The sequence below is a fragment of the Phaenicophaeus curvirostris genome, chromosome 13 (assembly GCF_032191515.1).
Source record: "Phaenicophaeus curvirostris isolate KB17595 chromosome 13, BPBGC_Pcur_1.0, whole genome shotgun sequence".
Classification (NCBI taxonomy): domain Eukaryota; kingdom Metazoa; phylum Chordata; class Aves; order Cuculiformes; family Cuculidae; genus Phaenicophaeus; species Phaenicophaeus curvirostris.
This window is the reverse complement of record NC_091404.1, coordinates 9,366,402-9,378,659: the sequence shown is the minus strand read 5'-3', so window position 1 is coordinate 9,378,659 and position 12,258 is coordinate 9,366,402. Positions and strand designations below refer to the sequence as shown.

At 45.7% G+C, this 12,258-nt stretch overlaps 1 protein-coding gene across 2 annotated transcripts in view; it reads left to right on the top strand.

Moving 5' to 3' along the window:
- Positions 1-3,078: 3,078 nt before the first annotated feature.
- The window catches only part of MAMLD1 (mastermind like domain containing 1), an 84,056-nt gene continuing 74,876 nt past the window's right edge, over positions 3,079-12,258 (top strand). The window contains exon 1 of one of the 2 annotated variants that reach the window (XM_069867305.1): positions 3,079-3,379. In XM_069867305.1, coding sequence (XP_069723406.1) covers positions 3,326-3,379 — 54 coding nt within the window. In that variant the 5' untranslated portion in view covers positions 3,079-3,325. The remainder of the gene's footprint in view (positions 3,380-12,258) is intronic. The other variant, XM_069867304.1, reaches the window with a different exon arrangement.

Genomic DNA, 12,258 nt, shown 5'->3' with positions numbered 1-12,258 from the left:
TCTCAGGCTCTTGAATAAGACATCTCTCTTTGGAAAGAAATTACGCTAGTTTTATGAAGTATACAAAGCAAATTATATTTTCTATGGATATTAAAGGTGCTAAGTAAAATATGGCAAACTACTATAAAATTGATAAAGAATAGGATTAATCCTGGCCAGTCAGGTCTGGGTTCGATGATTGCGGATGCATTTGAGGTACTAGGATACATTTTTGCAAGCCTCAGCCTGTGGCTATAACAACAGCCTCGGTGCTTCTTTTGCTTCTTTTCTGCAGAATTCTACAGCTCACCTTTCCAAAATAAGACAGAAGAACAATAATAAAGTAGTCTGTAATTTGCTTAGGGTAGGCCTAACCTAGGGAGATAAAATACTGCTCTGAAGAGGCCAGTGCAAATTTTGTCATTGATTCCAGAAGAGCCTGGGCTTCCCCCGGGTCAGCTGTACTAAATCGCTGAAAGAAGGACTCACAATTTAATCACCAAAGACCAAAATTGCAACCCTGAAACACCCTATTTAGCCATTATCTCTGCAAGAGTGTTACTTTTTTGTTAAATTCTCATGCTGCCTGGAATTAAGCTTCTGTGTGCGCACAAACCTGTCCTTGTTGTGACGCTGTTGAGCATCCCAGCACTTACTTTACAGCTTCACCTGGTCAGTCCAGAGCCGCCCTTGGCAGCATGGGGACACGTGGCATCGGGCTGCCAGAGTGAAATCCAGACCTCATGCAGCTTGAACCAGTAGATTCAAAAAAGAAAATGTTGCCACAATTCTGTTGTGGACTGTCCAACTGATAGAAGTACTTAGAATCATAGAGTTATAGAATCACTAGGTTGGAAAGGACCCAATGGATCATCGAGTCCAACCATTAAACTACCATTACTTGTCTCAATCTGATTTGCATCTGAAAGAATATCCCACCTTACAGAGGAGAGAACAAACCACCATCTGGCAAGCAGGTCCCCTTGATAACTAAAGACAGCAGCATCATTCCTGCTGCATGAGCAGGTACAGGTAGGACTCCTATACACCCTAATCATGTCGCCTTCCTTTTTGGGAAGTCCTTTGGTCTAGTTTTATGAAGTGAATGAAGCAAATGACATTCCTTAGGACTTTTTCCATTTATCAGGAGCTTCGCATGTCTGGCAAGAGTCATGAATGACATGGTTTGTCCAAAACTTCTGGTTTACTGCTGCATAGAAAAGCTGACACGGACCTGCCACGCATTCGTCATCTAAGCATGGTGTTCTCAGTAGGCCCAGTACAACCTAACAATATGGGATTCCCTGTGTGTCCCACATGTTTCATTTATGTGTACTTTAGTCAAAAAATCTCTCCAGGCAGAAAGATGGGAGCCTTTACACGAACACATATACCTCCAAGGGAGTGTTCCAGACATTGCATACTAGGCAGACAGCGGCACCTCCTTGCAGGTGGAGCTTAATTCATGCATGATGAACACGTCTCCACTGAGCTTGCTCCTTTTAGGTGACTCCTGCTCATCACATTGAGTCTTTTCGATCCCATGCTGATGCCCTAATGCTGTGGTTTGAGTCCTGGCATCAGAGTGAGGGTTGTACATTCAATCTGGGCAACCCAACAAACCCAAACATCAGGTGTTGATACTCCTCCCCTTAGACACCTTAGAAACCTTTTGAGATCAGACCCCTAGAGTCCATAGAATTCAGGATGCTTACATCACACAAGTTTGTTATTTCTGTGATTCTTTTTTTTTCCATAGACAAAATACATTGAAGTAATTTTAAATAATACAGAAGGCAAAATCATTAGAAAAGCAAATGCCTAAACTTCCAAACAATGTAAACAGTAGTAACACAAATACTGCTCAGAGGAGTGGGCCTGTTTTTACATCAGTTACAGGAAAGCTAGAGGTGTCAGCAAAAGTGAAAACAAATTTTACTCTGTTGATGAGCTGATATTAACTCAGGGAACAAAGATGCGTTTAGTCTATGAGTTAACTGCAAGTTGAAGATGATTGCTTGCGTAGAATACTTCCAGGACATTCAAGCCAGATTCTGGCTCCACTTGTATGTATTTTGCTGTATTAATTCAAATTTATTCAAAAAACTTCCTTCTTACTTTTATAGAGCATAATTTATTAATGCTACTAATTTAGGAATGATTTTTAAAAATCCGATATTTTATTAGGAACGATACTATGTTTTCTACACTTCATCCATTGAGTCAAATGTGCTGGGATAGGGTTTCTAGTATCTCCAGTGTATCAGGACAAGGGTGATAATTGTACTGATTTAGCAAGGTAATGAAAAGAAATTATACCAGCAATTATTTGTGGACCCTGTGTGCTCTGCTAGATGCCTGCAGCTTGCTCTTCCCAGTCCTTTCTGCTTAATCCAAGAGGAGGTCTGAATAGGTTCTCATCTTTCAGTTGATAGTCTGTCAAAATTAATACTCGAGAGACTGCAGCTTATAACAAACACATTTATAGTCATATGAGAAGTGCATGGTTTTATGGGAGCTCTCTATTCAGAATTGTACCTACATGTGCATAGCACAAAGGGGGAAAATGAAACAACTCCACTGTTTCCTTCTTGGTAACCTGGGTTCACCTGTGTGAGACGAGTTTAACCCTTTTATGAGTTAATGTTAAGAGTGCTGCATATTGTATCGTATTGGCATAAGGAGACAGGAAACTACACGTTTTAAGAGTAAGTTGAGCCTTTACGGTTCATGCCTCAGGCTGTCTCTTCAGTGATTTGTACACTTTGATTTGAAAAAAAAAAATCCATTAATTGCCAGCACCTTTCTGACCTACCCTACTTTCGTACTAAATGAAGTTGAAGCTTTACAGAGAAGGCACTAAACACTCTAAGCAGCTTTTTGCGTGTAACAATGCTTTCCATAAGCTGCACGATTTTCGCTTTCACGCAGAGAAGGAAAAAAAAAAAAAAAGAGAAATCCTTAGATCTATGAGGTTTCCAGTTTCTGAGGAGAAGAAAGTGTTACTTCTCCTTTAAGCCTAGAGCCGTTTGTGTGTGTGTGTGTGACAGTGTGTGTGGATGTGTGTGTGAGTGTGTGTCTCCTCCTCTTTGAGTGACACAGCACTTAGATATGCCTATCAGTAACTTAAACCCCACAAACTCCACCTTCTAAGTGAGGAAGCTGTGGGTTGATGGAAATGTAGTGAGCAGATTGAGACAGACAGTGAATCATTAGCAAACTGCAACGCCAGGATGAACTTGTCTGGAACCTAAAAGGAGAAAACAGCCTCGGAGTCCTTCGCGGTGCTGGGTTTTGCTAAATACAGCCAAAGTGGATCTAAAAGCCGGTTGATCCCCAGTCCAAGATGCTGCTGGTTTCCCAGCGGGTAGAAGCACCACGCATGGAGCCGCATATTCCAGTAAGTAGCATTTGCAATCGATACGGGGCCGGGAAAGCAGGAGTTGATTTAAAACGACTTAAACACCCTCGGAATAGTTGCTCGGCCGGGCTCGGCGCGGCGGCGGCCGGAGCCGCTCTCCGCCGGGCTCTGTAAAGTTTGCCGTCGCCGTTCAGTGAAGCGCCCACCTTGTGCGGGCTGCGGTCGTGTCCGTGGGGCGCTCCGGAGGAGAAGAAACCAGAAATTCGGGGTCTACAACCCCCCCCCCCCCCCATCCTCCTTTCTGGTGAGAGCCGGTGTCAGTCCGGGGAGAGGAGGGGAGGGGGCCCGCGGGCTTTATAATGGAGGTGAAGGAGGTGATGTGCGGGGCAGGGAGGGGGCAGCCCGCTCGGTGTCACCGGGAGCAGCAGGAGGAGGAGGGGGTGGATGCTGCCGGTCCCGGGATGGGGGCAGCGCCGGTGCCCCAAGGATCCCGTGTAAACGCAGCCGCCCGCCACCGGGGGGGCTCGGTTAAACTTGGAAGGAGAAACCCTCCGTGGCGTGGGGGGCTCCTCCGGGAAGGTGTCACTCGTAGAGGGGTCGGCGGTGCTCTGGAGCGGCGTTATTTATTTTTTTTTTCCTAACAACTCCGGCGTTGGCGTTGGCCGCGGCGCGCCCGGCTCTTCGGGGAGCCTGAAGTGCACGTTATCTCGGCAGGATTGGGAACAAAAGGCTCCGCCGAGCCCCGAAGGAGCCCCGGGTTATTCCCGAGGGGTGCGGAGCCCGTCGTGCCGCCTCCTTTTCGGGGTGCGTGTGCGCCCCCCGCAGCGGGGACAGCCCCGAGGTGAGGGGGATGCTGCGAACGCGCCGCCTGTGCCGCTCGCTCCCAGACCATCCGCGCGTTTGAAATAAAACGCGTGCTGACTCACGATTTAAACTGTTTTGGTTTTCTCACCCCTGCGATTAAAGCTCGGGGTTCAGGGCAATCGCAGGGTAAACAAGGCGCTCGCCGGCTCGGTCCCACGTCTCCTCCCGAGCCGGGGCTGCCCCTCTCCCCCAGCCCAGGGGCGATCCCGGCTCCCGGTGCCTTCCCCGGCCTGTTGCTCGGCGGGGACCGGGGCCCCGCGGCTTTTGTTCGGGTTCGGCTGGCGGGGGGGGCTGTCACCAGGGGCACTCGGAGGGATCCCGGGGAGAACGGCCGTTTCTGGCAAGAAAACGGGCTTTCGTTTCCTTTCACGCAGCCCTGCCTCTCCCCCAACCCCCCCGAACAATAAATTAAAAGGGCGCTTTTGTTTTGCGCGGCTGCGGAGCGGGGACGGCGCCGCGATCGCCCCGGCGGGTGCCGCGACGCGGCGTGCGGGGTCGCCTCGCCTCCTCCCGTCGGAAGCGGAGGAGGCTTGCGGGGAGCCTCCTGGCACGGGAGCTGCACGAAGAGCCTCCCTCCTCCTCCTCCTCCACCTCCTCCTCCTCCTCCTTCTCCTCCCCCGCCCCGCCAGGCGAACGGCGGCTGCCCCTTCCCCGCCGTGCGGGGGCGCCGGGAGGGGCGAGGGGCTCCCCCCCCCTTATATAATGGGGGTGTTTCCCTGCTCAGCCCCGCGATATCCCCCGACATAAGGAGATGGAACTGTTGGAACGGGTCCAGGGGAGGTTCTACGAAGATGATCCGAGGGCTGGAGCAGCTCTGCTATGAGGACAGGCTGGGAGAGATGGGGTCGTTCAGCCTGGAGAAGAGAAGGCTCCGAGGAGACCTGATAGCGACCTGGAGGGGCTGCAGGAAAGCTGGGCAGGGACATTTTATAAGGGCATGGAGTGATAGGACGAGGGGGAACGGCTTGAAGTTGGAGAGAGGAAGATTTAGACCAGGCGTTAGGAAGAAATCCTTGACGATGAGGGTGGTGAGGCTCTGGCACAGGTTATCCAGGGAAGTTGTGGCTGCCCCATCCCTGTGAGTGTTCAAGGCCGGGTTGGATGGGCCTCGAGCTTGGTCTGGTGGGACGTGTCCCTGCCCGTGGCAGCGGGGGTTGGAATTAGATGATGTTTTTAAGGTCTCTTGCAGCCCAAACCATTCCATGAATCCCCGGGTGATGCCCGTGTCCCGGGGTGGGGGCTGCCTCTCCCGCAGCTCCGGGGGAAATAAAGCTTGTGATGTGCGAGATGGACCATCTGGTGCTTGCAGGAGGAGGAACAGCCTTGAACCTGCCGGCAGCGAGCGCTGCTGCCCCCGCCCCGGGCGCCGGGTGCACCGCATCCCTCCTCCCGCACAATCCGGGTGTCTGTCTGTCTGTCTGTGTCTGTGTGTGTGTGTGCGGGGTGGGGGCTGCCAGGTGATGAGGGAGCACACGGGCACCGGTGGGGGATGCTCCGAATTGCAAGGCAGGCGGGAGCAGTTTGAGTAAGTGACACGCTAGCACCTAAAAAAGCAGCGATCTAGTTCTGGCACTGACCATTTTCAGTTCTCTCTCCCTGCCATATGTTTAGAAAGCGGGGGGAGGAGGCAATTTGGGAAAGATGCTCTCAGCTGAAGGGAGGAGGTGGGCTGAGGGAGCAAGATATGAGGAAATTCCATGTTAGGAAAGCATTAGCAAGGGGTGACTTCTAATGTTTTCCTGCCACTGACGTTGACAGTGACACACATGTGTGGGTTGAAATTGGAACGTCACTGAGTTTTTAAACTCAACCAGGAAATAGTCTGTTGCTCAGGGATAAAAAACAAATAGTATGTATTTTAAAGCAGGTAATATGCAGTTAACAGCTCCTCTTGAGTGAGTGAAAAGCTGTTTAACGTTTAGAACTGAGCAGCTCAAATTTAATTTAGCTTTTTATTTTTAGAGGTTTGTTGTTTTTTTTTTTAACCTGAGGCTTTTCATCTCTATTTTTAATCCTTTTAAATAATACTTCAGAATCAGAAAAGCAAATATTGACAGGGCTTCACTTTTAGTCCCTTGTAACTAAGTAGTTCAAACCTGCAAATTCTCTAGGATTTTTTTAAAGATAAGGTAGTTGTTAAAAAGGTTGGGGGACATTAGTAATTACAGGAGGCAGTTACATTTTTTTTAAGTCTTTTGTATGGCTTCCTGTTACACAGGTAGAAGCATTTTATAAATATAGTGTGTTTGGTTTTGTTTTTCACTGACCTTGTTACACATGTTACAATGTGGTAACATTCAGAGATTTTAAATGGGACTAGGGAGCTATTGTGCTAGATGCTTTCTGAGCATACAGGGAGATTTACTTGCAAGAGTTGATGATCCAAGGTGTCAGGCTGAGGTTCTTGCCCTGACTTAAACGGTCACTAACCTGCCTGGATGCTGCTGTAGGACAAGGAACGACCTGGGCTCCATGAGAGAGACAAAAGTTAGGAAGACAGAAGGTAACACAAGGGCAAGGATAACAGTAGGTAAAATCCCAGAGTCGTTCTGTAGGTTAAGTACAGTGCAACTCACCAGTTCCCAGTCATTTAATCAATAAATGTTCTATGTTCCTTGCTACTCTGATGAAAGTCTCCTTAAAATAACTTTTATGAGTATGCAGCCATGGGAAAATGAAATAAATCTTGCAGAAGCTGCGACAAATGGATTTACCCAAACTGGGGGATGGAGTAGTAGAAGGTTGTCTGAGCTCCTTAAACAGGGAAAAAAGAAGGATCCACAGGTTTTCATTGTTCCCCTGTGCTGGCTGTTTCTGAGTGTCAGCATTTTTCAACATTTGGGCAAAGGTGACTAAAAGTTAGGATTCATTAGTAATTGGTATGGTCTCCAAATAAAGATAGCTAAATCTGTTTAAATTATGCTGGAACCTCTCCAAGGAACTCTCTTTATATCTGAAACATTTGCCACTCACTCCTTTAAGGAACAATTAATATTGTACACTGCTATTTTTTCCTGTGTGGGACGAGCAGTAGTGTAACTCATTACAAAGGCTTTCACCTGATGTTCCAGTTTGACTTGCTGTGTCAAAAATTAATAAAAAAAAAAAAAGTATTTTGAACTGAGGGAAGCAGAAGACACGCCAAGGCTTTGCGTTGAACTGTTTTATATCAATATTGATTTTTTAAGGGGGTTTGTGTTATAAAGAGGGAGCTTTTATCCCCCTGAGCTCTTTGGCAATTATCTTCCTGCCATAAATGTTGATATGCACATAATGGATGTAACTAAAAAATCTCCTTATCCCAGCAGAAAAGGCTGACTGTTTGTTGGAGCAGAGAGAATGCTGAGAGTGTGAATAGACAAACCCATATGTCGCTGGTGAGAGAGATAAATGATGGACGAACAGGAGTTGGTTACTATGGATCAGCACAATAAACCAATTCCCATCATACACCTCTCTTAATAATATACCAGTTTCAATGCCATTGACGGGTAACCTAGGTAGCACCAGTCAACTGTAAGTTTTTCAACTGTTCTTTTATACATCTCAAAGAACAGTTGGGACTGTTCTAATTTTTTCAGATGTTGTGTGTTAAAATTATGCAGAACTTTCTTCCTTGCCAGTAATTTTGAAGTGGAACTTGCTGTAAAATGCCAAATGTGCACGGTACCTTTGTGTACTCATAGTAAGTTTTGTTTTGTGTACCCATAAAAGCAGTGCACTAAAAAAGGCAATTGCTTAAGAAATATGAGAAGAAACTGTTTAGGCATTTAGTACTACCCTCATTAGCGTTGTTTCAGATTGGACCAGATATTAGAAGATACTGGAGTATTGTTTTAAGTGAAAACAACAAAAGAACAATGCTATTTATTTTTAAAAAGAACGAACCAGCCCTGCAGAATAGGCAGTGATCAATAACACAGTTTTAACTTTCTGTAACCCCTTTCAGGGCTGCCAGCAGCTGAAGGGAAACTTTGCAAGACAGTCTGTGTTTGCATTGCACTGTGGTCTCCTTCCCCTGCTCTTTACTATTACAGCTGGTGCTTTGCACAGAAAATTGAAGTATTTGTCAGTTAAAGGTTTCACTTTATGTCCTTGTTTTCTGGTAGGTGTTTTTTCATTGCAGTTGCAATGGACAGACCTGTTAGCTCTGTTCCAAATGAAGGTATATCTCAGGGTGACAGCATAAGCAGGACTTGTGGGTCTTGGGATATGACTCCATCACTTTCAAAGTCACCAGTTGCGCTACCAGAGAGCGGTGCAGTCAGAGAGGGATAACTAGCAAATGCAAATGAGCTATGAGGAGTTCTTATTCCTCTTGGGAAGCCTCCCCATTGATGACAATTTTTGGATTTTAAATGGAAGGAAATGTGTTACTAAGTCACTGGTTTCCTTCTAGAAGAAAATACTTATTTTGTGCAGCACTTTTTTTTTTGTGCAGTAGCTCTTTTTAGAGCTGTTTACTTTGGTGTGTGTCATGGATGAACTGAAAGGTGTTTGTTAGGCCAGGCAGTAGGAGAGTGCTCCAGTCTTTCCTCTCCCAGGGCCTGTCCTAGCAGTCCTTTCTCATTTTAGAGCAGATGAGACTCCGATTTGATCCTAGAGTTAAGGGCTCAAGAATTGGGCCCTTCAGTCGGGAAGCAGGATTGTTGTGTGCCCCCTACCCTGCTCACTCTTGGCTGTTGGAGGAAGTGAAGCAGGGAGAAGGATATTGGCTCTGCAGGCTGAATTTTAGCTGGCCCTTTGGTCCTTGGGAGGAACAGTTGTGCCCAAAGGGTTGGGCAGGGGAAAGAGTTGTGGGTTTCGTTCCTCCCCTCCCTCCCAGGCAGCCCATCCAGCTGGACTGGCTGGGGGACATCGGCTGTGCCCAGGTAGCAGGTGGCCGATGGCTGTTTCTGTGGGGCCAGTGAAGTGCCCGTGGGGCCCAGGCGTGGGAGATGCAGGATTTCATATGGTCCTTTTACTCTGAGCGCTGCCTCGTTGCTACAATGACCCATTGATAAGCGCTGACCTGATTAAAGGGCTGCTGCTGACGAGAGGCTGGGGTGCGCCCCGCGCTTGGAGCAGGGGCTGCCCAACTGGCCAAAATTGCTCTTTGGGGATGGGTGGCCAGGCTGAGGAGGGGGAAAGCAGAATTCATTGTTGTACCCTGTCCAAAGGGAGGAGGCGTATTAAGACTTGTTGAAATCTGCTCCGCTTTTCCCTGCGAGGGACTTGGCAGTTTTATTGATAAAGAAGTGTTACATAAGTACCCCATCAGGCATGTCCTAATTTGTTAATAATTGATGATCTGGGTAGTACAGAAATACCAGTGGTGTTAATGCACTCCCACACTGATCTGCAATCTCGACAACCCCCTTCTTTTGATTTAATTGTAATGCTGGCTTTTTCCTTTTCTTTTGAATTTACCTAGTGATCCAACTGCCGCTGCCTGTTGTGCTTTCGGGTTCAGGCAGGGACAGCTGGGGGCTCAGTCTGCCGCAGACACCGTATAGATTACCTCTGCAGGGAAGGGTGTTAACTACGTTATCGTTTCACCCCATGTCAAGCAATCTATTGAGTGGCATCAGTGTTAGCCCAGGGGGAAGCCAGTTTTTTGCACCTTCCACCTTTGGAGGCAAGGTGTAAGTCAAGTGGGACGTATGTGGGGGTGTGTCCGCAATTCCTAAGCCAAGATTTATCAGCATGGGGAAGCCAGGGCACTTTTTGCACAGCACAGAGCAAGCACCCTTCAGTTTCTGCCCTTCTGATAACCAGCTGTGTTTGCATGGATTTTAAAAACGGCTACTTTTGTTATGCCACAGCTAGAGAGATCAGGAAAAACATTTACTTCTGTTGACACACACAAAAAAGAAATACTAACTGGATATCATCAACATGATCTGACTGCCTCTTTTGTCTTGTGTTGTTTTTCTTTTGCATTTCTGTGGAAGTTTCTTTTTCTTTAGATTTAAGTAATTCAGGACTCTGAGCAGGTTTGGGAGTTACACCTACCCCAAGCATACCTATTTATTGTTTTCAGAATAACACAGAATATTTTTCTCTCTTGTGGGCAATGAAATCCATTACCTGCATTAAAATCAGAAGAAGCAAGGTAACTTTCTAGTTATGTTGTGAAATATAAAGCCATTGTTAGCTTTTATGAATGTCTCGAGGTTGATTATAGAGCGGTTTGAAGCCTGTTCTGCTGTGCAAAAGGCTGTCTTTAATTTCGAGTGGTTGATCCTGATCAGGCAGTTAGAGCGGCTGCAGCAACAATTGCTTGGAGCTCTAAATCACATTTGTCACAAGATCTGCCTGGTAGTTTTGGCTGCTCGAAGACTTACTCCGACTTTTCAGCGTTACCCTTTGGTTGGATTGCAGTGGTGAGGGACTTGCCAATCTCGTCTGTTCTTTGTGCCTAATTCTGAAAGACTGGCAAGCTTTATGCTGTGTTTTCTGAAGAGGGCCCAGCTTTACTAAGCTGCCTGTCTGTCAGGGATTAATTTAACCTCTAATTACTACATTTTCTTCACAGTTTGCTGCACATGAGCATGTTATAACAAAAGCACAAAGAAGTATGTCATTTTATTTAGCCACTACTCTGAAATTAATTTAGGGGGTATAGAGTCAGATCTGACACACTTGGTGTTAAAATAATTGTGCTGGCATTAGAATTAAAGTACATAATCTTGTTGTTTCTAATGATACAACAGTACTAGTGTAAATAGTGTTGTTAACTCGTTAGTCATAGCCAAAGTAATAGAAATGATATGTAGTTACAGAGAAACTCTCAAATAAGCATGGCAGCAAAAGTTTCACCAAAATAACACATGGTTTACCCAAAATAATGCATGTTTTCTGCTTCATTCCCATCTACCATTTAGATCTAGGATTATGTGTCTAAGGGTTGTTTGTTGTTTATTTCTTAAAAGGTCTTCCAAACTGCAATAAACAAATGTTTAAGATGGCTTGGGTTTCTTCCAGCTTGGATAATGCTTTTTGAAAATTTTTTTTATTTTTTTTTTTATACATGCAGCATCTTGGGAACAGTACAAAAGGCCATATGTCCTCTTCTGCCTGCTCACCCTGACAGCAGCGGTACAGCAGTTCACATTGCTTTGAGAGCAGCATGTAGTCTTGAAGGAAGGGAGGGAATTGCTTCTGTTATGAAATACAGGATGGCTTTCTTCTTTTCCAGTTCTTTCTTCTGTAATATTTGCAACAAAGGGGTTTTTGCTTCCTTTGAATTGGGATGGCGTAGATTGGGAAATGCAACTTATCTCCTGCTTAGTAAATGTACTTAAAGGAACTGTTGTTGTTACACTAGAAATTTCCAGTAGCTGTCTCTTCGTTCCACCGCTTGTCCATCACCTCTGAGCAGGCTTGTTGAAATTACTTTGAAAATGTAATTTCTCATATTGGTTTGGATCTGAAGAATCTTTGTTTATGTACTGATGATTTATTTCTAGTAGAAACAGAAGATTGGTTGTATATTTTTCTGTCGTGCATTCAAGTTATAACGCATGGGCCCAACTCAGTAATTCTCTTCCAGTAAAAACTGTAACTGCATTTGATGGGAAGCTTTCCCCAAAGATTCCCCAAGGTCAGATAGGACACAGTTACAGAGTCAAATCTTGTAGCTCCTTTCTCAAAAGGAGAATTAATGTGGCATCGTTATCCACGCTTGTGACAACAGTGACACAGGATTGCCAAAAAGACTAATGGAAGGAGATGGATGATTGATTCTCTTTACAATAGTAGATCAGGTTATTTCTCTGAATTCTTTCTTCAGTTCTCCCGATTTCCAAACTGTAACTGGTTACTGTAATTATTTACTCTAATAACTTCCAATCTACAAGTAAATTGAACATAAATTAAGATCAACTGATATAAGGGATGGGATGGTTGAGTGAGTCGACAGTAAGGTATGGAGACGCTTTTGCTGATCAGTAGTTACATGGGATAGCTAGATAGCTGTGTGGACCAAGTTGTAAGTCCCTGCTCAAATTTTTGTGGATATGAGCTTTCATATAAAAATTTGGAGTCTTCCTAAGGTAGAAGCCAAGCCTGAA